Source organism: Solanum tuberosum, unplaced genomic scaffold (assembly GCF_000226075.1).
Source record: "Solanum tuberosum cultivar DM 1-3 516 R44 unplaced genomic scaffold, SolTub_3.0 scf00104, whole genome shotgun sequence".
In the NCBI taxonomy this organism is placed as follows: domain Eukaryota; kingdom Viridiplantae; phylum Streptophyta; class Magnoliopsida; order Solanales; family Solanaceae; genus Solanum; species Solanum tuberosum.
The window spans coordinates 1,399,548-1,421,120 of record NW_006239030.1 but is presented as its reverse complement, the minus strand read 5'-3'; the positions used below and the strand labels follow the sequence as shown (position 1 = coordinate 1,421,120).

The 21,573-nt window shown below is 34.8% G+C and overlaps 2 protein-coding genes across 2 annotated transcripts; both read left to right on the top strand.

The window, feature by feature from the left end:
• Window positions 1-842: 842 nt before the first annotated feature.
• On the top strand, window positions 843-2,584 carry LOC102594885 (uncharacterized). Its single transcript, XM_006349193.2, has 2 exons — window positions 843-1,058; window positions 2,055-2,584. Exons 1-2 carry the CDS (start codon window positions 921-923, stop codon window positions 2,304-2,306), a joined length of 390 nt encoding a protein of 129 aa, XP_006349255.1. The 5' UTR covers window positions 843-920; the 3' UTR covers window positions 2,307-2,584.
• Window positions 2,585-4,439: 1,855 nt separating this feature from the next.
• Window positions 4,440-8,295, top strand: LOC102583739 (peroxiredoxin-2F, mitochondrial). The gene is made up of 5 exons (XM_006349163.2): window positions 4,440-4,684; window positions 4,793-4,822; window positions 6,269-6,427; window positions 7,667-7,761; window positions 8,007-8,295. The coding sequence occupies exons 1-5, from the start codon at window positions 4,502-4,504 to the stop codon at window positions 8,110-8,112; spliced, it is 573 nt and encodes a 190-aa protein (XP_006349225.1). The 5' UTR covers window positions 4,440-4,501; the 3' UTR covers window positions 8,113-8,295.
• Window positions 8,296-21,573: the final 13,278 nt, after the last annotated feature.

Here is a 21,573-nt window from a genome sequence, read left to right as displayed (position 1 = left end):
TCCCTCTCTGTTTCTCAATTCTCATCTAGATAATATACTTACCATAACAATTTAATGTATTATTATATATACATTAATCATCTAATTCTTTTTTTAATGCTATTAATTTACTTATGTAATTGACACTTGAGATGTATTTTTTTATAAATTATTAAATTTATTTATTAGGAATAGTTATCTATAATAAAAAAAAATTAAAAAAAATACAACGAGTATATAGAATTTAAATTCATACTAAAGATTGCAAAAAAAAAAACGAAAATGAATTGAGGATATATTGAAAACAATATTTTTATTTCACAAAGATAAAAATAAAATCTGTATATATTCTATTCTTTTCAGATCTCATTTTTAAAATTATATCATATACGTTGTTATTACTAAATACTGCACTTTCTTTTGAAGTGAGAATCGATTGTCTATTAGAAATAACGTTTTTACTTCAAAAAAATAGAGGTGAAATTCACTTATATCTTATTCTTTTTAAATTATGTTTATAGCATTACATTAAATATATTATTATTTTAAAGTCTGTACTTAATTTTCTTTAAAATTATTTTCCATCTAGTGTTCAATACTCATATTGAAGCTCGATTAAATCTAAACTTGTACTCAAATTTAAAACCTTTTAATTAAGAATGTATAGTACTTACCACACCACCAAAACACACGTATCGATAAGTTTTCACTTAGTTGATATCCTTTTGTGGGTCTTGCACAGATTTGGGTTGGCTGTCATTCTTGACCCCACTATCCCACATGTATACCTTTTTTTGCTTGAACCCATTATTTGCTGTTTTTTTTTCCTATTTATTATTTGTACTACACAATACACAATAATAATATCCCTTCTTAACTACTCAAAAGAAAAGAAGAAAAACAGAGTGAACTAAACATTTTTGAGTTCTCTTCTTCAAAAAATGGAAGTGGCAATGGAAGTAGAAGATGATTTATTTTTTGCAGATTTGAGCAAACAAATCTCTCTTTTAATAATGGACGATGACGAACATGAACATCAAAACTCTTCAGTTTATCGTCATTCTCATGGCTCTATTCAGGTTCAATATATTTTTCCCTCTCTTTCAATATATATGTTCAAGTCGTTGTTTTTTCTCCCTAAAATACACTAGTTATCTTTGTCTAATTCATTAATTTCATATCATATAATGTTTGAGTGTATTAACATTGAAAGAGAATTTATTTATTATACTAAATGATTTAACTAAAGAATCACTTAGTTCTCAAAAGTCTTTATTGAAATTTCTTTCACATTTGCACTCACTTTATTGACTATTAGTCTATAGAATATTGAAATTTAAGTGTTTCTACCGATAGTTGTTTGTTAACGTATAGGATAGGGACGGGTGTAGTGTTACAACATAAAATTCATTTGAATTTCGTAACTTTGAAGTGAAACACAAATTTAAGTATAAAAAATCAGAGAGGCAGCTGAGCTCATTCTCTTCGCTTCGTGGGTCCAAAATAGTGCAGTCTTTCCTGGCTTCTTACTACGCTACAACACTATAGAAATACATTTTGATTAGTAATAAATATGAATAGAAAGATAGATCCATCCATCTATCCTATCCAATTTCGATTTTGTTATCTAAAAAAGAATTGATTTCATTCAACCTTTGATTCAAAGAATTGCGCTTAGCTCCCCGCCCATGAAACGACTAAAATTGAGCAAATAGTATATAATAGTAGAACCCATAACATTATACATTAGGTTCAATGTTAAGAATCTTAAATATTAAACATATAGAGTTCAAATCATGAATCCACGAGAAGACGAAAATTAATAACTCACTAGATCAAAAATGATCTTTAGCAATAATTAACAGCTTAATTGCCGCTAAATATATTTTTTAGAGACAATTAACACTCTTTGTAAATGTCTCTAAAGCCTATAACAACACTAGATTTACTGACAATTAACTAATGAAGATAAATTTTTTAACACTTTTTATTAATATATATATATATTTATTGCTGCTAAAAGCTGTTTTTGTTATAATGACATGTGCTTACCAATTTTCTTTTAAAAAATACAGGCCTTTTCACAAGTAATTCATCCAGCTACAAGAGCAGGATATGTATATGAGCAGAATAATAATAGAAGAGAAATTAGCAAAGGAACTGGAGTTTTTATCCCACTTTCTTCACATCCAAGAAGAAAAAACAGGCAACCAAGACATAATAATTTCTCATCAAACACCAAGTTCCAAGGACAAACACAAAGACAACTAATTAATCAAGTCCCACCTCATTATAATTCACTAAATCCTACTAGATTTTCTTCTTAAATCATATGGTCAAGATTGATCAAGATTTTATTATAACTTAATAAATAATTAAGTTAATTAACTAGCTACTATAATTTATTTATTTTTGGGTGTATTGTGTTGTACAAAGAGAGTCCTTCTTTTTGCACTTTGCAGTATATTTTTGGAGAGGTACAGCCTAAGGTATATAAGTGCCTCTATTTAATTATAGTGGGATTTAATTTTGTGATTGTTTTTTTAAGCTTGATAATATTGTGTAATCATCTCATGTTTAATTAGATGTAATTGATTTTGTTGTATTTTTTGTTCCCCTTTAATAACTCTGTATGTATAGTATAATAAGATTATCTATTGAAGCTTGTGTTCTATTGAGAAAATTTGAAGTTGAGTCCTTAAATGGTGATTGAAAATTTGAAATCAAAGTTTTTTTTAGTCACAGTTGAGTTTCTAATTTAAGACTTACCTATCACAAAATAAATGTTGCTAGAATCTTGAACTTTGACCAAGATTTAACGGGCGGTGTGCTTATTGATTGATTTTTCTTGTCAGTAATAACGACTACGTAATTGATACCAGATAGTTATTAAAGAGTGACTGGTTAAGACATAATTACACAAGATAATATGCATGTATCTATGCAGTAATATATGTTTCTAGATAGCTATATCTTCGTCTTCATCATTTTTTTGTAAGTATGTATCTATACACATAAACACCGCATACAGCACAAGTTTGATACCAAATAGATGCACTTGTGCACAAATACAATAGACACATCACAAATGTACTGAATACATCAGTATCCTCTCATAACCAATTTGTTATTATGCACATATACATAATGCATTTTTATTATATTGGATACATGAAAATGATACTGGATACACTAGATATTTAGTATTGAACACACTAGATGAAATTGATACACACAAATACACTGAATATATCGGTACATATTGGATACATAAATACATGAAATTGCGGAACACATATATAAAGAAGTAGAGGGACAAGAGAGGAAAGAGGCGATATACATTCACTAGTATAGTCTATCTAAAGGCAACTCAGACCAAATATATAAGTATTGAAATTATTGATGTGTTGAAATTAGCACCTAAGGTTTACATGGACATGTCAATCGGCCCAACATTATAAATGAGCCCATATTTTCCATCCTTATTGTTCATATTTTGAAAACGATGTTTTAATTGCTTTTCTTGGTTGAATTCTTTGAAAATATTTAATGGTGACTGATATATCGAAGAACAATTGAAAAGTTACATTGGAAGTTATTAAAGAAGCTTCAAAGCTTGGGTTCAAAGAAATCAGATTTTTAAAATTGAGATTTGTTTAAGTGGGTGTTATTGTTAGTGGCAAATTTCTAATTTAACTCTATGATTTTAGTTTTTATGGGTTTTTAGTATTGAATCTATTGTATTTTTCAAATCATAAGTTTAGACCTACTATTTATTGCAATTTATGTGAAGTTTGAATATAATTTAAGTTACACATCGAAAGTGTTGGGTTCATTTGAACCTGGAGCTTGACTATTGCATCCACACTAGTTATTGCAATGTATCATGTATGTCTTGATTTGAATATCAAATTTGGGATGACTAATGTTGGTTGAGAATGTCATTTTGAAATTGTGGTTAAAATTTGAAGTTATTTGGTGAAGATTGAGCAAGTTGGGTTATTTTTATTTATTTATAGCTAAACGTACAGAAATAGTTAACAATATTATCAACATTGTATAATAATATATGCATAGTGTATAAACACTTCTTATACACATTTATTTAGTTAAAGCTTAATTTCATAAGCTATAGCCTATACTTGTCCATGTTTACGAGACATTTGACACTTGATTTTACCCTATAAATTAGCCTTAAAAAATTTACACAAGAGAAGGGGTACGGCATATCTCCCCATTCTAGAGCTTGATTAATCTAGTACGGGAGTAGGAGTTAGAAAGCCTCATATTGCACCATCCGAATTGATAACTATTATTGTACGCAAACTCGACTAACGAAAAATTGGTCCTCAGAACTTCCAAAATCCAAAGTCTATCTATATATTATAGAGTTTGGACACCAAATTTAGGCCCAAGTTTAAATAAGGCCCATCCTTTCCCTGTCCATATATTCACCAGCAAACACTAACAATGAAAGTAGCAAAAATCACTATTAACCACCAAAAGTTTAGGAGAATCAGCAATGGCCTCAGCAATGTTAAAGAGAACAAGAATGATGGCTCAAAGCCTGAGATCCTATGCTTCAATTTCAGTAGGAAGTGATGTTACTGTTGCTGCACCAAATGTTTCTCTACAAAAGGCTCGATCTTGGGATGAAGGTGTCTCCTCAAAATTCTCTACTACCCCTGTTAAAGATATCTTCAAGGTAATCATAAATATAATCAAAACCCCAATTTTAAAAATGTAATCTTTATACCTAATATCAACCTTTTCTTTATTTCTGACTGTTTGTTGTATTTTGTTTGGTGTTCAGGGTAAAAATGTTGTAATCTTTGGCCTTCCTGTAAGTTGACTTTCATTTATATATATTGCCACTGATTATTAAGTTAGTTGTATTGTGTGTTAGTTTTCATTTCTGTGGTTAGGAGTAGGTTTTAGATGAATATTTTTGTTTGGTTCTCTTTTAATTGGAATAAAGAGAGTGGGGTTGTCAAATTATGAGAATTTGTTTTGTCAACAATAACATACTTAGTGTAATCGCACAATTGGGGGTCTATGGAGGATAGGATGTACGCAGACCTTACCTTACTTAGCCTTTGTGGTGTGGGACAGATTGGTTGTTCCCGGTACACCCTCAACTCAAAAAGTGCAATCAAAAGTAGGATGTAAAGGAAAATAACGACAATAAAATAGCAAGATAAATCACAAGTGTTACGTTGTGGTGTCTTAGAATGAAGCGGTTCTGCCATTTTAGTCTTGGATTTTTTTATCTTCTTGTTGTTTGACTACTGCATATTTTGTTGAGGTCCTCCAAATTGTCAACTTGTGCTTCATTCATGGTCATTTTATCTTTTATTTTTTGTTTATGATGTTTTGTGTTTGTTAGAGGGGAAAAAGTTCTTTCTTTTCATTGATATTTAAAAGGTAAAAAATCTTAATAAGACATCAACAACAACAATAACTACTATGCGTCAATCCCAACCAAGATGAGGTGTACACTATATATACGAATCCTCACGGACCATGTAGCTCCATTTAAGCCTAATAAGAAATCAAAATGGTAAAAAAAATCTCTTTTTCTTGTTACTTTTAGTACAAATAATAAATTGGTCTTTTGAACTTTCTAAACAAAATACTAAATCAAGGTGGTATCTGATGACTTAAGTGCAGTGAGCAGCTTTATTTGTCTAAAGTTTTATCTTCCTGGGACTACAAATGAATGCTGCTACTACTTATCCAAATTTTCAGAATAGTTTAATCTTGTTGTAATCCCAATTGTTACATACTACTGGATTAACATTGCCACTTGGTTGGTTGCACATATTTGCTTCTGGAGGAAAGATACAACGGGACACATTTAAATACTTAATACCATTCTTTCCATTCTTCTTATTTTATTTTATACATAGAAGGAGGGGAAGCAGAAGGGGAAATGGGGAACTAGATTATGAAATGGGGAATTGAACCTTCAGTGGCATTGTGAAAGTTCAGGTAGCTGTAGCCAACCAACTGGACTACCGTGATTCCTCAATTGAATTATAATAGAAAAGGGCTTTCCCTAGTTTGTAATAGAAGGTTGAATAAACTGACACTATGAAATGAAAGAAGATTGAATAAAATGACGCTAAGAAATGATGAAAGAAAGAAAGGCTTCATATTTTCTTTGATGGTTGTGGTAGGAAATTTGCCCCATTAGAGGCCTTATTGCATAGCCATTTGTTTAATATCTGGTTCTCTTTGTTTTTTTAGTTTTATATCTTCCTAAAGATGTTACTTGTACAATTTCCAGGGTGCGTACACTGGAGTTTGTTCAATGCAACATGTACCTAGCTACAAGAATAACATTGATAAGTTCAAGGCCAAAGGAATCGACTCTGTCATCTGTGTTGCTGTGAATGATCCATACACTATGAATGGTTGGGCAGAAAAACTACAAGCAAAAGATGCTGTAAGTCATTCTTCCCTGCCTCGTCATCCTGTGTATTTCTTTAAGCAAGTGTGACCTTCACTAATTACTAATTTGAACTTTCTACCATCCTTGGAAGACTTGAAGTACTTACTTTTTCTCAGTTCTCAGCAGAAGTAAACATATTCTGGTGAATCAACCTTCTTGATCATGTATATTGTGTAGGGAGCCGAATCTATTTGATGAAAAAGATTAATCTAGCTTTTTTGGCAAGACTTGGAATGGCAAAACGTTTCTTTTAGTGCCCCAAGGGCTTTTGTTTAGTGTTAGAGCGCAGAGAGTGGTGTGTAGATTAAAAGCTCATATCATGAGTTCGAATCTTGATGTAGATTAAAAGCTTGGTGCTTTTTAACTATAGAGGGGTACAGAGCAGTCTCAATATTCATGACTTTCGAACTTACCTTCTAAAAAAAAAATTGTTCATTGACTATTTGACTTTCAAACTATGTGCCAACCAGTCCTTGGGGATTTCTTAGTTATTGAGGGGATGGTTTGGGATTGTAGGAAGGGGGTCAAAGGAGGGATGTCGAGCAGATCTTACTTTTCAAGCAACATTTATGTTGGATGACAGTTGAATTTTTCTTTTAAAAAGAAGGTATCTGATTGATATGAGCACAGCAGCCGCAGCTAAATGAATGAAATTCTAAGAAATTTCTTCTACATGCTCAAAGATAATGATTCTGACCATATGCTAATACATTCCAACTTAAACTCAGTTTGTCTCTGACCATATTCTAATATATTTCTGTTGAAACTCAACTTTCGTCCATGGAGCTGGAAATCTATGTAGGTGGGCTGACGTTGATCCCTAACTGGAATTTATTTTGTAGCATATCGAGGATGACATAATTCATAAACTGTATGAAGCATAAAAAACACAGCCTGATGTAGATTGTTATGTGCTTTATCGCTAACGCTGGTACACTTAGGTAGGATAGTTGAAACTAATAAACTGGGGTATGAATGACAGATAACCAAGAGAGAGATCTATGATTAAGATTCTCATGATCCTGTTATTTAGTCATTTGGCTATGTTCATCTCACCTTGTTTTATGACCTTTACATCTCTAATGCCACACTAATACATTTATTGAATTGTTTCTTAGGGCAAGTTTGATAGCACTATAGATGTCAGAAAAAATCATTGTATCAGCTGTTTTGTGATAGTTGTTCTTTATACTTTCTCTAATAACGAGGATGAGTCTCTATTTTACGATGCAGATTGAGTTTTATGGTGATTTTGATGGAAGCTTCCACAAGAGCTTGGACTTAACAATTGATCTCTCGGCAGCTTTGCTTGGACTTCGATCTCATAGGTAAGGGATCAGAGTTCATGTTTTATGTCATTTATTACTTCGTCCTGCAATAACTAAAGATTCTACATCCAACAATTGCCAATTCCAAAATTGATAATCCCAGTGAAAGGTGCAGAAGTTTAACTAGTTTTGACGAACTTTCTTGCAATCCTTTTCCAAATGACTTGGCCTTTTGAGCTCAGGCTATATCGGAAACAACCTGTCTATCTTATACTAATCCATTATTTATCATCGTTGTTGCATAGGTGGTCGGCGTATGTAGTTGATGGAAATGTTAAGGTTCTGAATGTTGAAGAAGCACCTTCTGACTTCAAGGTTTCTGGCGGAGATGTTATCCTAGGACAGATCTAGATTAGCCCTTTTGTCATTCTCCAATAAGTTCTGCATACTTTCATGTATGGGTGTGTCACAATGTTTTTTAAAAAATCAATCGAATCGAACCATTGACATCCCTAGTAATTTCAGCTTGTAATAAATATAAATTATATATTCGGCTAACAAATTAGCCTGAGCTATATACACACTTTCAACGTTTGGCAAATTGTTAATCCATGAAAATATCTACCATGTTGTTTCAAGCTCCAATAAAATTGAAAGTGTCTAAAAATTTTTTTTTTCAAGAATGGAAGAGATGAGGGAGTTTCTTCTTCTTCCTACAAAAAATTACCCGATTTTCTTTTTATTTTTGAATTCCAAACTAATTAATTTTTTTTTAAAAGAAAGAATTACATATTTGTAGAAACTTAAAATACTAACTACAAATATTCATAAAGAAAAACTAACATAATTTATATTAATAACAGTAAAACAAGGGTGGCGCAATTTTTTTTGGAAAATTTACTTAATTCTCAATTTATTTTACCATATTTTAAAAAAATCCTTACCATTTGAAAAAATTACAAAAAATTCTTATTTTCCTCACTTTCTCTCCTATATTCGGATACATCACTCTTGCGCGATGTATCGGGACATGATGTATTGACACGCGATGTATCGAGATAGGTGTGTGATGTGTCTTGTATCAACATAGGTAATGTATCGGGATGCGATGTATCGAGATGTTGAGCAATATATCAGGATAGGTGTGTCTTGTATCAACTAAGGTAATGTATTAAGACGCGATGTCTCGAGATGTTGAGCAACGTATTGGAACAAGTGTATCTTCTATCAACAAAGGTAATGTATCAGAACGCAAAGTATCGGGATGTTAAGTTATGTATCCGAAATTCTTAAAATTTTAAGGGATGTTTGTAATTTGAAAATGAGCAGGAACATGATGTAATTAGCTCTTAGGACTATGAAATTTGTGTAATTTTTTTAAAAAAAAATTCCATTTGGATTTGGTGTAGGAGTGGATAACTTGCATTATTACGATCTCTTTAAGAAGTGGCAAAGCTAATAAAGCCATTATTTTAAGCCACCGTAAATATCAGACCTCAATTTTTTAATAATATATTTTATGATTTTATTTTTGCTTAGATAGTATTGAAGTTTGTAGATGTCACGATCTAGACCGTCGTGATTGACACCCACACTAACCATCCGGTGGGAGAACCAGTACTACAACCCAAACCAAGCAATCAATCTAAGAACCAAGGCATATAAGTCAAATACTAAGGAAAGAAAATAGAGTTTCCATAAACTCTAACAAAAGTTCAACAATAACTAACAAATGCGGAAGATTTAACCTAGAACCTTAAAGTCAATGTACCAAAACTATACTAACAACAAGTCTAAGAACAAGGGGTACCACCCCGAAACTAAACAACACCTTAAACAAAAGTCTGAGTTCGAAAAGAGTGGACTTAAACAAGGAAGATCCATGGCAGCCTGAAAGAACTGGCTCACCCTTGAATCCGGTCACGCTCATAGTCACCTAGCTGAGGTCTATCAATAGCCACCTGAAGATGCCCTGTACTCAACAAGAAGAGCAAGTGCAGTATCAATACACAATACACTGTGTACTGGTAGGATCACGTGGCTATCCCACTAAGTGTAACATAAATTAGTCAATACAACAATATAATCACATGCACATATCAAACATATACAATATCATCAACATATACGAACAATGAACAACTTCACGATTCTCACATATCCCAGTTATATCAATTTTAGAGCAACATACCGTCTTCCAATATCAATCATCATTAGATATGAACGAACTCATCACAAGTAGATACACAACACAATTCAATAGGTCCTCTTACGGAACCCAATTCAATAGCCCTCGTATGGAATACAAACTCAAACAGTTAGCATGAAGGAACATGACAATTCGATCCCATATTTATGTCGAAATGTGGCAATCCGATCCAAGTTAGTTATGCCGGAACGTGGCAGCCGATCCCATATTTATGTCGGAACGTGGCAATCCGATCCAAGTTAGTGTGTCGGATCGCGACACCCGCCCATTCAACAAATCACAATCACAATCACAATCACAATCACCATGTATATTCTCACAATCATACAACAGGAGGTGATTCATGGCATACAATTATTCAATTATCCTCATTTACGACAAGTGTGATCAATAATGCAACATTCGCATACATACATGTATCATAATGAAGCAAGAACAAACATACATCACACAATTATAGAATCACAACCATCACCTACCTCGAAACAAGCTTGAAACCCTAAGAAACTTGATCCTTCCTTTCCGGATTCGTTTCGCTTGTTCTTGGTCTACAAACAATCAATATAATACGGTAATCAATAACAATCACTAATTACCCGAATTACTAACAATTCTATAAACCCTAGATCAAACCCATGATCCCAATTATCCAATTTAGGGTTGTTTCCACCATATAATCTTTAACAATACCCTCCCCCGTCAATATTCACCCATTCTATTATGTTCTACGGATCGAAAAATGGATTCGGGGAGTGAAAAGCTTACCTTTAGCCTCAAGGATGGTGAAAAATGAGTAGAAATCGCCTGGGGTCATTCCTTAGCTCTAAAAGTCGAAAAGTGTATAATGAGGTCGTTTAGGGGTTTATTAACGACTTTAATTCGCGTCGAGCCCGCCATAGAGGCCATCACCCCGCCACAGCGGCTACTACCCCGCCACAACGGTGATGCCAGAGTGGCAAACATTCCCGTTAAAGCGGCCAAAACGAAACATAGAGCTATTTCAAGAACTCCAAAATTCCCATTTCACAACACACTTCTAACCCACGACGCTCAGTAAATACCCTTTACGCTAAGATCGATTCCGGGAGTTCTACTCTCCCGAATTCAATTCTGTAAAGTCGTACTGATTTCTTAACGAGTTATCTAACTACTCATGTAATCAAAATCATAAATGATTCACCCGATTCTTACCAGATTTCCCTACACCTTAAAGACTCCGATTTCGTCCAAATCTGGACTAGGCTAGGAAATTCCAAGTTACTACGAAAAAGTTTTCTGACCCCAATTCTTTCTCCATTGGCTTTTTCATAACGATGAAAATCATGTCGTTACAATAGATACCAATTTACCCATCACACCCTTCCAACAACACTATCGAAAAGTTAGATTTAGTAATTATAGATTACCTCTTAAGAACAGTAGATTTAGATTCAATGATCCCCACACTGGTAAGGGTAGAGTAGTAACTGAATCGTTGAATTACTGGGGATACTTGTATCACATGCCCTTCTTACTGAATCTCATTACCCCATAAGGATTTCACATCTCCAACCTCAAACCAACCAATTGAGTACCTACACCTCCTCCCTTACAATGCCTCAATGAAGTCATCTCAACACTCGAGTGATAAATATTGTTGTATGTAAACTTAACTAACAACAAAACGATTCCCAACAACCACCACAGTTGATCGTACACACCTCTGCCACATGTTATCAAGGATATTGACACAAACATCAGGGCGAATCCTTTCTCACATAACCATGATAAAATTCTAAATCAATACTCGCTACAATTAGAAGTGAACCTGAACAAACCAACATACATTCATAATACCCAACCAATCATAGTTCTTAACAACATCTCCATCCCACAACATAAATTTCCATGTGCTTAAGTTATAACAATTTTGATATTTAGAAATCATATACTCATCGAGGGATATGTCCAAGCATACCACCCTTCCAACAACACTATCGAAAAGTTAGATTTAGTAATTATAGATTACCTCTTAAGAACAGTAGATTTAGATTCAATGATCCCCACACTCAACCACACATAATCCAAACATGACCTCGACGACAAGATGAAATATTAGATTGTCGGACAACCATAAATACGCATGGTAGCTCTTCTATAAATTCTCATAAGCAAGGTGGTACATGTAGAACCACTAAAATACTTTAACTGTTCCAAGACAACACCAATTATGTCATTCGAAATAACCAAATCTTCTCAATCTTCCCACTCAACCAAGAGAGCGTCGCAGGATTGGTAAACCTGATCCACCACTAGAGATTCACCCACAACATGAAAAACACGCATGACCATAGCTAGTTCATCACACTCACAACCATGTACAAAACGAATTAGATGGTCATATAAGAATTTATTGAATAACACGAAAGGTTTTCCTTTAAAGAGTCGATACCAACCATTTACATTCACTTGACTCAACATACTCTTCACATCCTTCAACTGAAGCCAACACTCTTAATACTAACAACCATCGTAACCACTCCGGCCATTCACCTTACTTTAAACCAACACTTTTTAAATGAAAATCTTTCTTAGGTACTTTAACAATCAACAATAATCAACTTTACAACTCAACCCATGTGTAAGTCCTTTCAAATGTTCAATACCGGATACAATTGATCATTCATCAACTTGCCAATTCATACCTTGACAAAATACATCACCACGAATGTAGACTCACAATGAAAAATCTGAATTGTAATTTCCACCATATAACACAACCCCTTTCTCTATCAACATTAGCTTGTACCTTGAAGATTTTTATGAAATCATGGATTTTCGCTTATCATCGATCGCATCTCCATCGATCTTACAATATCTTTCGCTAACAATCCAATCGTACTCATTACTAGACCCAAAACAAAACCAAACACTTGTCATCACACTTAAGCTAATGTCCGCACACTCCTTTCTCAAGTCATTTTCAATAGTTTTTAACTAATCCGACATGCTTGTGACACTATTACCATAGCCACAACAAAACAAAAGAAATCACACGTCTCTAAACCCAATATCTACTCCTCTAAAGATAAATCTTTATCCTTTGCAATCAAATAAAATATTCATCCTCTCGCCTCTCTCTAAAGGTTGTACTGCATCCCACTATCTTTCTTCATCATGACCCTAGCTCTTTTAAATTATATTCGAGTGGTGTCCCACTATCTCTTAAAACTTTCCATACAACCACGTTACTCACCAAATATTAGGAAACCACAACCTTAGGTACTCGCAAGTCGTAATTACTATACAAAATTTGCTTAATCAACAATCTCATTATATAGTTGCATCTCATCACAATCTATCGCGAACTCTTATTACCATTACGTTCAGTTATCCCTGACTATCACTATAAAGTCAACCTTTTCATCAACATGGCACCTAAAACTCAGGTATACTCATCAAATTTAAAGGACTAACCCAATCTTGCTACACATTTTCTTACTAAAATCTTCAATTTCCTTCACCCTAGTATACTCAATGGAACTTTCCTTATTCGTAAGCTTGTCATTCTGGTATCAATCCACTCATTTATGGCTTAAGATAAAATCATCAGTCCCCATACTACCCTCATTCTTCTTAACAAACAAGACAGGAGCACCCCATGGGGAAGCACTAGGACGGATGAAACCTTTATCAAGAAGCCCTTGGATTTGAGCTTTAAGCTCTCTCAATTCTTACACTACCATAATAGACTCAATAGAGAGGGATTCAACCTTAACATCCCGAACATGAGCCAATAAGCCAACAATCATGCCCCACCAGTTTCCTAGTCCGAATGGAGGATATGATCTTAGCTAGCTTAGGCTTGTACACCCTTTCCCACTCTAATCTTTCCCTACCGGGGATCTCTAGAGTTACCGACTTAGTATTACAATTAAGCCCAGTATAATAGGGGGACAAACAAGACATGTCTAAGATTATTTCAAGTTAGTCATATCTAGCATAACCAAATCAACCCAAATCTGAAAATCCATAACCACAACAGGACAACATAATACACATGGGTGACTATGACTGACTCTTCAATTGGGGTAGAAACATGGATGGGGGCATCAAGTATATCAACAAACCACATCAAATCCCAAGGCAATTGAACTAACACATACGAATAAGTAGAACCCAGATCACGTAAAACAATGTCATTCGAGCATAGACAAGAGCAGCACTAGTGACCACTGCATCACACATCCTAAACTCGATCTTACCCGAAAAAGCATATAACTGAGCCATGTCGTCTTGACGGGCAACCTCATCGCCTGGCTGCACTACTCTTCTACCTGCGTTACCATTTCCCTAGCCTCCACGACCTCACTGATTTCCTCCTCATATTGCCATGTTCTCCATGATTTAACACATTTTACAACTTATATTCGATTGCTGAACAATGAATTAGATCGCGGGGGTTAGTTCGGGTGCTATTCGGGGTCCATAATTGTGACTAAGTAAAACAGGGGATACATGGCTGAGATTCTATCTTGCTCTGGCGAGAGAAATCTCGCACTGGCGATCTCGCCTTAGTGGGAAGAATCCCGCCCCAACGGCCATAACGGAAACAGAACCCCTGCCAATAATTTCTGTGGTTCCTCATATTTTCTAAATTCCCCAAAGGTTCCGCTACAACACAAACATCTTTATGAGTAATCCCATTAGCTAAGATAGTCAAAGTCTACCCCGAGTCAATCTCAACGATACCCAACCAATTCATTCTTGTCAATTAAGCACCACAACCCACACATCCTCAGGATACACCCAGACACTCACACGATCCTTAGTCAAGATCTTCCTTTCTCAACGAATTTCATGATACTCAAGTATTTACAACTTGCATAACTTCAACAACCAGGCCAATATATTGTACATATCAAAGTTCAGACACATATTTATTGTGCACATAATCACCTCATCATATTCAAGCAATTACAACTTCACATTCGCAGTTAATTCAGACAACCAGAAACAAACATTCAAAGTTTCCAAGATACAATACACAGATAAGTTCAAATTATTAATTAGTTCATTCCATAAACGACCATCAGCCATGCCTTATACGGTCCATAAGGCCATATACCAATTGGAACCTTCTCAGTTTCCAATTTACTTTGCTTGTGGCCCCTCAGTCGTGACCATAACGTCTAGTTCACTTCGTTGAGATACCAATTGGAATCGAGAGATACCAATTGGACTCAACTCATACCACAAGCGACAATAGAAGCTAGCGAGCCCTACAAAACTGCTAATTTCACTCATAGAACTTGGTCGAACCCAAAATTCTTAATTGCCTCAATCTTTAGCTGATGGTAACCAGACCTTAAATCACTCTTAGAGAAAAATGATGCACCTTGCAATTGATCAAAAAGGTCATATATCTGAGGCAATGGATACTTGTTTTTAAAGGTGACCCTATTTAATAGTCGGTAGTCTATACACATCCTCTTTTGCTAGCGATGGTGTTACCACTTTGTTGCTCTAGTTTGGACCATAGAGTGAAGGAAGAAATATACCAATTTGTACACCCAGATACCAATTGGATTCAAGTCATAGAACGAATGAGTAGAAAAAAGTGAGTTTTTCCTAAAGTCTTATAGTATCTCGAAGAAAAGTACGGATGTCTTCATACCGTTCCGCAAGACTCTACTAGACTTGTTTTGGTACATCGAGATAAATAAACCTAGGCTCTGATACCAACTTTGTCACGACCCAGACCGTCGTGATTGACACTCACACTAACCATCCGATGGGAGAACCAGTACTACAACCCAAACCAAGCAATCAATCTAAAAACTAAGGCATTTAAGTCAAATACTAAGGAAAGAAAATAGAGTTTCCATAAACTCTAACAAAAGTTCAACAATAACTAACAAATGCAGAATAATTAACCTAGAACCTGAAAGTCAATGTACCAAAACTCTACTAACGACAAGTCTAAGAACAAGAGATATTACCCGGAAACTAAACAACACCTTAAACAAAAGTCTGAGTTCGAAAAGAGTGGACTTAAACAAGGAAGATCCATGGCAGCCTGAAAGAATTGGGCTCACCCTTGAATTCGGTAACGCTCATAGTCACCTAGCTGAGGTCTATCAATAACCACCTGAAGATGCCCTATACTCAACAAAGAAAGAGCAAGTGCAGTATCAGTACACAACCACCGTGTACTGGTAGGATCACACAGCTATCCCACTAAGTGTAACATACATTAGTCAATACAACAATATAATCACATGCACATATCGAACATATACAATATCATCAACAGATACGAATAATGAACAACTTCACGATTCTCACATATCCCAGTTATATCAATTTAAAGCAACATACTGTTTTCCAATATCAATCATCATAATGTACGAACTCGTCACCAGTAGATACACAACACAATTCAATGGTCCTCTCATGGAACCCAAACCCAAACAGTTAGCATGCCGAAACGTGGCAATCCGATCCTAAATTTATGTCGGAACGTGGCAATCTGATCCAAGTTAATTATGTCGGAACGTGACAATCCGATCCAAGTTAGTGTTTCGGATTGTGACACCCGCCCATTCAACAAACCACAATCATAATCACCATGTATATTCTCACAATCATACAACAAGAGGTGATTCATGGCATACAATTATTCAATTATCCTCATTTACGACAAATGTGATCAATAATGCAACATTCGCATACATACATGTATCATAATGAAGAAAGAACAAACATACATCACACAATCATAGAATCACAACCATCACCTACCTCGAAACAAGCTTAAAACCCTAAGAAACTTGATCCTTCCCTTTCTGGATTCGTTCCGCTTGTTCTTGGTCTACAAACAATCAATATAATACGGGAATCATTAACAATCACTAATTAGCCAAATTACTAACAATTCTATGAACCTTAGATCAAACCCATGATCCCATTTATCTAATTTAGGGTTGTTTCCACCATAGAACCTATAACAAAACCCTCCCCCATCAATATTCACCCACTTATATTACGTTCTACGGATCGAAAAATAGGATTCGGGGAGTGAAAAGCTTACATTTAGCCTCAAGAATGGTGAAAAATGAGTAGAAATTGCCTGGGGGTCGTTACCTTAGCTCTAAAAGTCAAAAAGTGTATAATGAGGTCGTTTAGGGGTTTATTAACGACTTTAATTTGCATCGGGCCTGCCAGAGCGGCCACCACCCCGCCACATCAACGACGCCAGAGCGGCAAACATTCTCGTCAAAGCGGCCAAAACTGTCACGACCCAAAAATGGACGTGATGGCACTCGTCTTAACCCACCAAGACAAGTCAGCCTAAAACTCAACCATTACAATAAAATGCGGAAATTTTCATTATAAACTCAAAAATACCCCCAAAATCTAGTTGTCATGTGTACATCTATCTTAGAATCACTACATAGTTCAAGGATTTGGCGAGAAATTTACCCGAAGCAGTATGCCACTTTTCTCATTGACGCTGAACCGCAACTCCTCTTGTCAAACACTTTTCTTTATTCTTAAATTAATTATGTACTAAAAGTAATAATTCCTATTAACCTATTTTAATATTTTAGATTTTGCCCATTATTATTAAAAATAAACAAAATTACCCATAAATTAATTAACTATAGTTAAACGACTATTCAAAATTATTAGAAATGACATTTCGGGTCATTACATTATCCACCACTAAAAATCATGTTCGTCCTCGAACATAAAGTAGGAGAAAGAAGAATAACCGAAGTTACCAAAAGCCTGAGGTATGATCTTCGAGAGTCGGTATTCATCTCTCCAAGCGAGCTCCTACTTAAGACCATTCCATCAAGATCAACTACTAAAAACTAAACTTTCTAATCAAATTTATGAAGATCTACAAATCAAGAGTGATTATCAAGCCACAGACTTACTCATGAACCCAATCTAAACTAAACCTCACTGGACCTTAACACAACCATTATGAAGAATCTTTTCTCACATAACCAAGATAACATTTTGAATCGATACCGACTACAATCAGAAGTGAACTTGAACTAACCATTACACACTCATAATGCACGAATCATCACAAATCTTATCAAGATTTCCTTTTCACAACACAATCTTTTCACGAGCTTAAGTTATAAAAATCCTATCTTTAAACATCGGGTACTCATCAAGGTAGAATCAAACTTATCTAACCCAAAAAGAATAAGATCAAGTAAACACCCAACAAGCGATACACTTCAAAATATAGAACCTCTAACAACACTCCTAGACAATTAATTGTAACTCTTCATAGTAGCTCTTATATAAGTTCTCATAAGCAAGGTTGTGCGTGTAGAACTACTGGTATGCTTTAACTATCCAAAACAACACTAAGTCTATCATAACTGAAATGATCAAGTTTGCCCAAGGATCCTACCCTATCAAGAGGGCACAAGAGGAGCGGTACATCCGATCCACCACTAAGGATTCACCCATAGATATAGAAACACACGTGAGCATATACAACGAATTATACTCCAAATTATGTCCGAAACGAAGTAGGTGGGTCACATAAGAATGTACGGAACCAAAATCGAATAACACAATATACTCCCTCCATAGCGCCCATATTAAATATTTTCATTCATATGACTCCATCTCTTTGATTTTTAGCCACCCACAATGAATCGGTCTGATCCTCACAATATTACAAGCACTCGATTCATCAAACCCCACTTACTTCTCACAGTACTCCATTGAAGCCAACACTCTTAATATCAATAAAAATCATAACCACACCAGCTATTTAGCTTACTCTCAAACTGTCACTAGTATCAAATTGTTCTTAGCAAGCACATTGTAGCCTCCAAAATTTCAAAACTATGGCTCCCTCTCTTTTCATGTAAACATTCTATGACAGATACAGGTCACACCCAAAGAAGATAACACTAATTTTAAATCTGAAAGTACTTTCTCATCAAGATAAAGCTATTGAATCACACCCAATGCCAACTCTACGCAATCTTTTACATACCAAGTTTCAACTACCATTCAAACCATCATATACCTCATGCCAAAACTTAGAGAAATTCTTAGTCACTCTAATAATTCGGTATACTATAAGCTCATAACCTTACTCACTATCAAATGCCTATGTAGCACATCATAACTGTTTGTATTGTCCCATCAATAAAGTAGTTTCAATCCCCTCGAATCCTCATTAATCATATAAAATTGTAGGTCCACACCATTGATCATCAATAAGTTACCTATCATAATTTGAACAATCTAGCTTGACATAGCCACATGAAATCTTCCACACATCATTGCTTGTCAACCAAACAAAACTCAATCTTTAGAAAAGTTGATGATAAATTTCTAGTAAGTCTGTACCGAACTAGTTCACATCTCACAGTCATATCTAAACTCATAGGCAACAATTAATAAATCTTTCAACTACAAACCAAGGGTTTATATAAGAGGTCTTATTCTTTCACTTTTCTTAAATCTTTCCCATGACATAATATTCTAGATATCTTGAACTCTTCAATACACTAGACTCTTGTTCCTTTTGTTGTCTCACTCACCAATCTTATTCTTTGGTCTACAACCCTTGACATTTTTACCTTATCCTCTAAATAAAAACGTTAAATGAAACCCTTCCTTAGGTCCATTAGAAAAACCCAAAATAACACACTTTATGACTCAAATCATGTACAAGTCCTTCCAAATGTTCAATATTCAATGTGATCGATCATTTCTTACCTTATATATCCATACCTTGACAAAACATACTATCACGAACATAAATTCACCATGAAAAATTTGAACTTTCGAATCTAACTGTGTAACACAATCCCATTATCTATCAACAATAAAGCACTTATCATCACACTCGAGTCAAACGTTTATAGACTTCTTTCTCAAACCCTATCCAACAACTTTTCACTGATATGAATGACACGTAACACTATAACCATAATCATAGTAAAACAGACGAAACCACATGTTTCTATACCTCAATTCTCAATCCCTTTGAAGATACCTCTTTAGCCCTTGCAATAAGAGAAAATATTTTTGCTCTCACCTCTTTCCAAAGGCTACACTACATCCCACTATTTTTCATTATGACTCTAGTTCATTTCAGTCCTATTTGAGTAGTGTCTCAGCACCTCCTATAACTTTCCATGCAACCACATTACTCATCAAAAATAGCAAACCACAACTTTAGATACTCGCAAGTCGTTATTACAATACAAATTTTTTTCTTAACAAACAACCCTTATTATATAGTTGCATCTCAATCACAATCCATCACGAATTCTTATTACCATCATGCTCTTGTCATCACCACGAAGTAAACCTCTTCATCAATATGACTCCTTAAATCCAGTTATACCAACAAAATCAAAGGACTAGCCCAATCTTATATGCACTTTCTTACTAAAATCTCAATTACCTTCACACAAGCATACTTTTTGAGACTTCCTTTACCCATAAGCTTGTCATTCTGGTATATATCTATTCCCTTGGACCTTAAGATAAAATCACCGGTCCTCATTTAAAACCCTCGGGATACACTTCTTAACTTAATACATTAATACCATATCAATAATCCACTACTAGAACATATCATACCCACCAAGAAGATTGTACCCAACTAGCCCACACATTTCTATCCATTGAATAACTGCAAAACATTATCAAATTCGTTTAGTCTCTCATCCGAAGCGATATGTATTCCTTCGTAGATCAGATCCATAGCAAGAGTAACACAATCCATGACTCTAACCAAGTAAGAATTAGTACCATTGTAATGGTCGTATCATGTCTTTCTTTGATATACACACAATCTATAAAATCGTAGTATAAATTCTAGCCTCAATTGGTGCATCATTATTCTCATAAGTTTCTAAGCAACCCATTCATCCGTAGTAACAAGCTAGTTGGTTTCTCCAATATGAATGCAACATCAAATCTTATTATATAAGCATGTGATACAATTGATAACTCATTAAGTAGTTAGTAATCACACTTGACACCAACATATCCGTTTTCATATACCACTAGTGTCACACCATTCATTTCCTATCCATCCTTTTAACTATTCCACTTTTAATTATTGAACTAATTCAGATATTGTCTATACCACACAAGTACTATTCCCTCTATTGGGGTAACTAAACAAAATAAAAATAAAAAAATGAACCACATTCATAAAATCTCCAAAACTATTGTCCAACATCATCATCAAATATCCTCAAAATGCATCACCGAGCCATCACTTAACTCAACCCCTTCAAATTACTAAACATTTCAGATTCGACTACATATCATTTTCATAAGTCTATCACCTCCACCTTAGTACAAGGTCTAACATCCAAGTCATATACGACACCAAATACTCACATAAGAAACCACACACGAGTCATCACTACAAGTGAGAGTGAATGGTTGAAGCAATAAGAATCAAAACGGACAAATGATGCACGATAGAGATCCAAGAAGTGAAGATTTTATCTAAAAGTCATTATAGCCTCTCGAAGATAAGTACAGACGTCTCTGTACCGATCCTCGAGACTCTACTTAGACTCGGCTTGTACACACGTGAGACCTATGAACCTGGGGCTCTGATACCATTATGTCATGACCCAAAAATGGACGTGATGGCACTCGTCTTA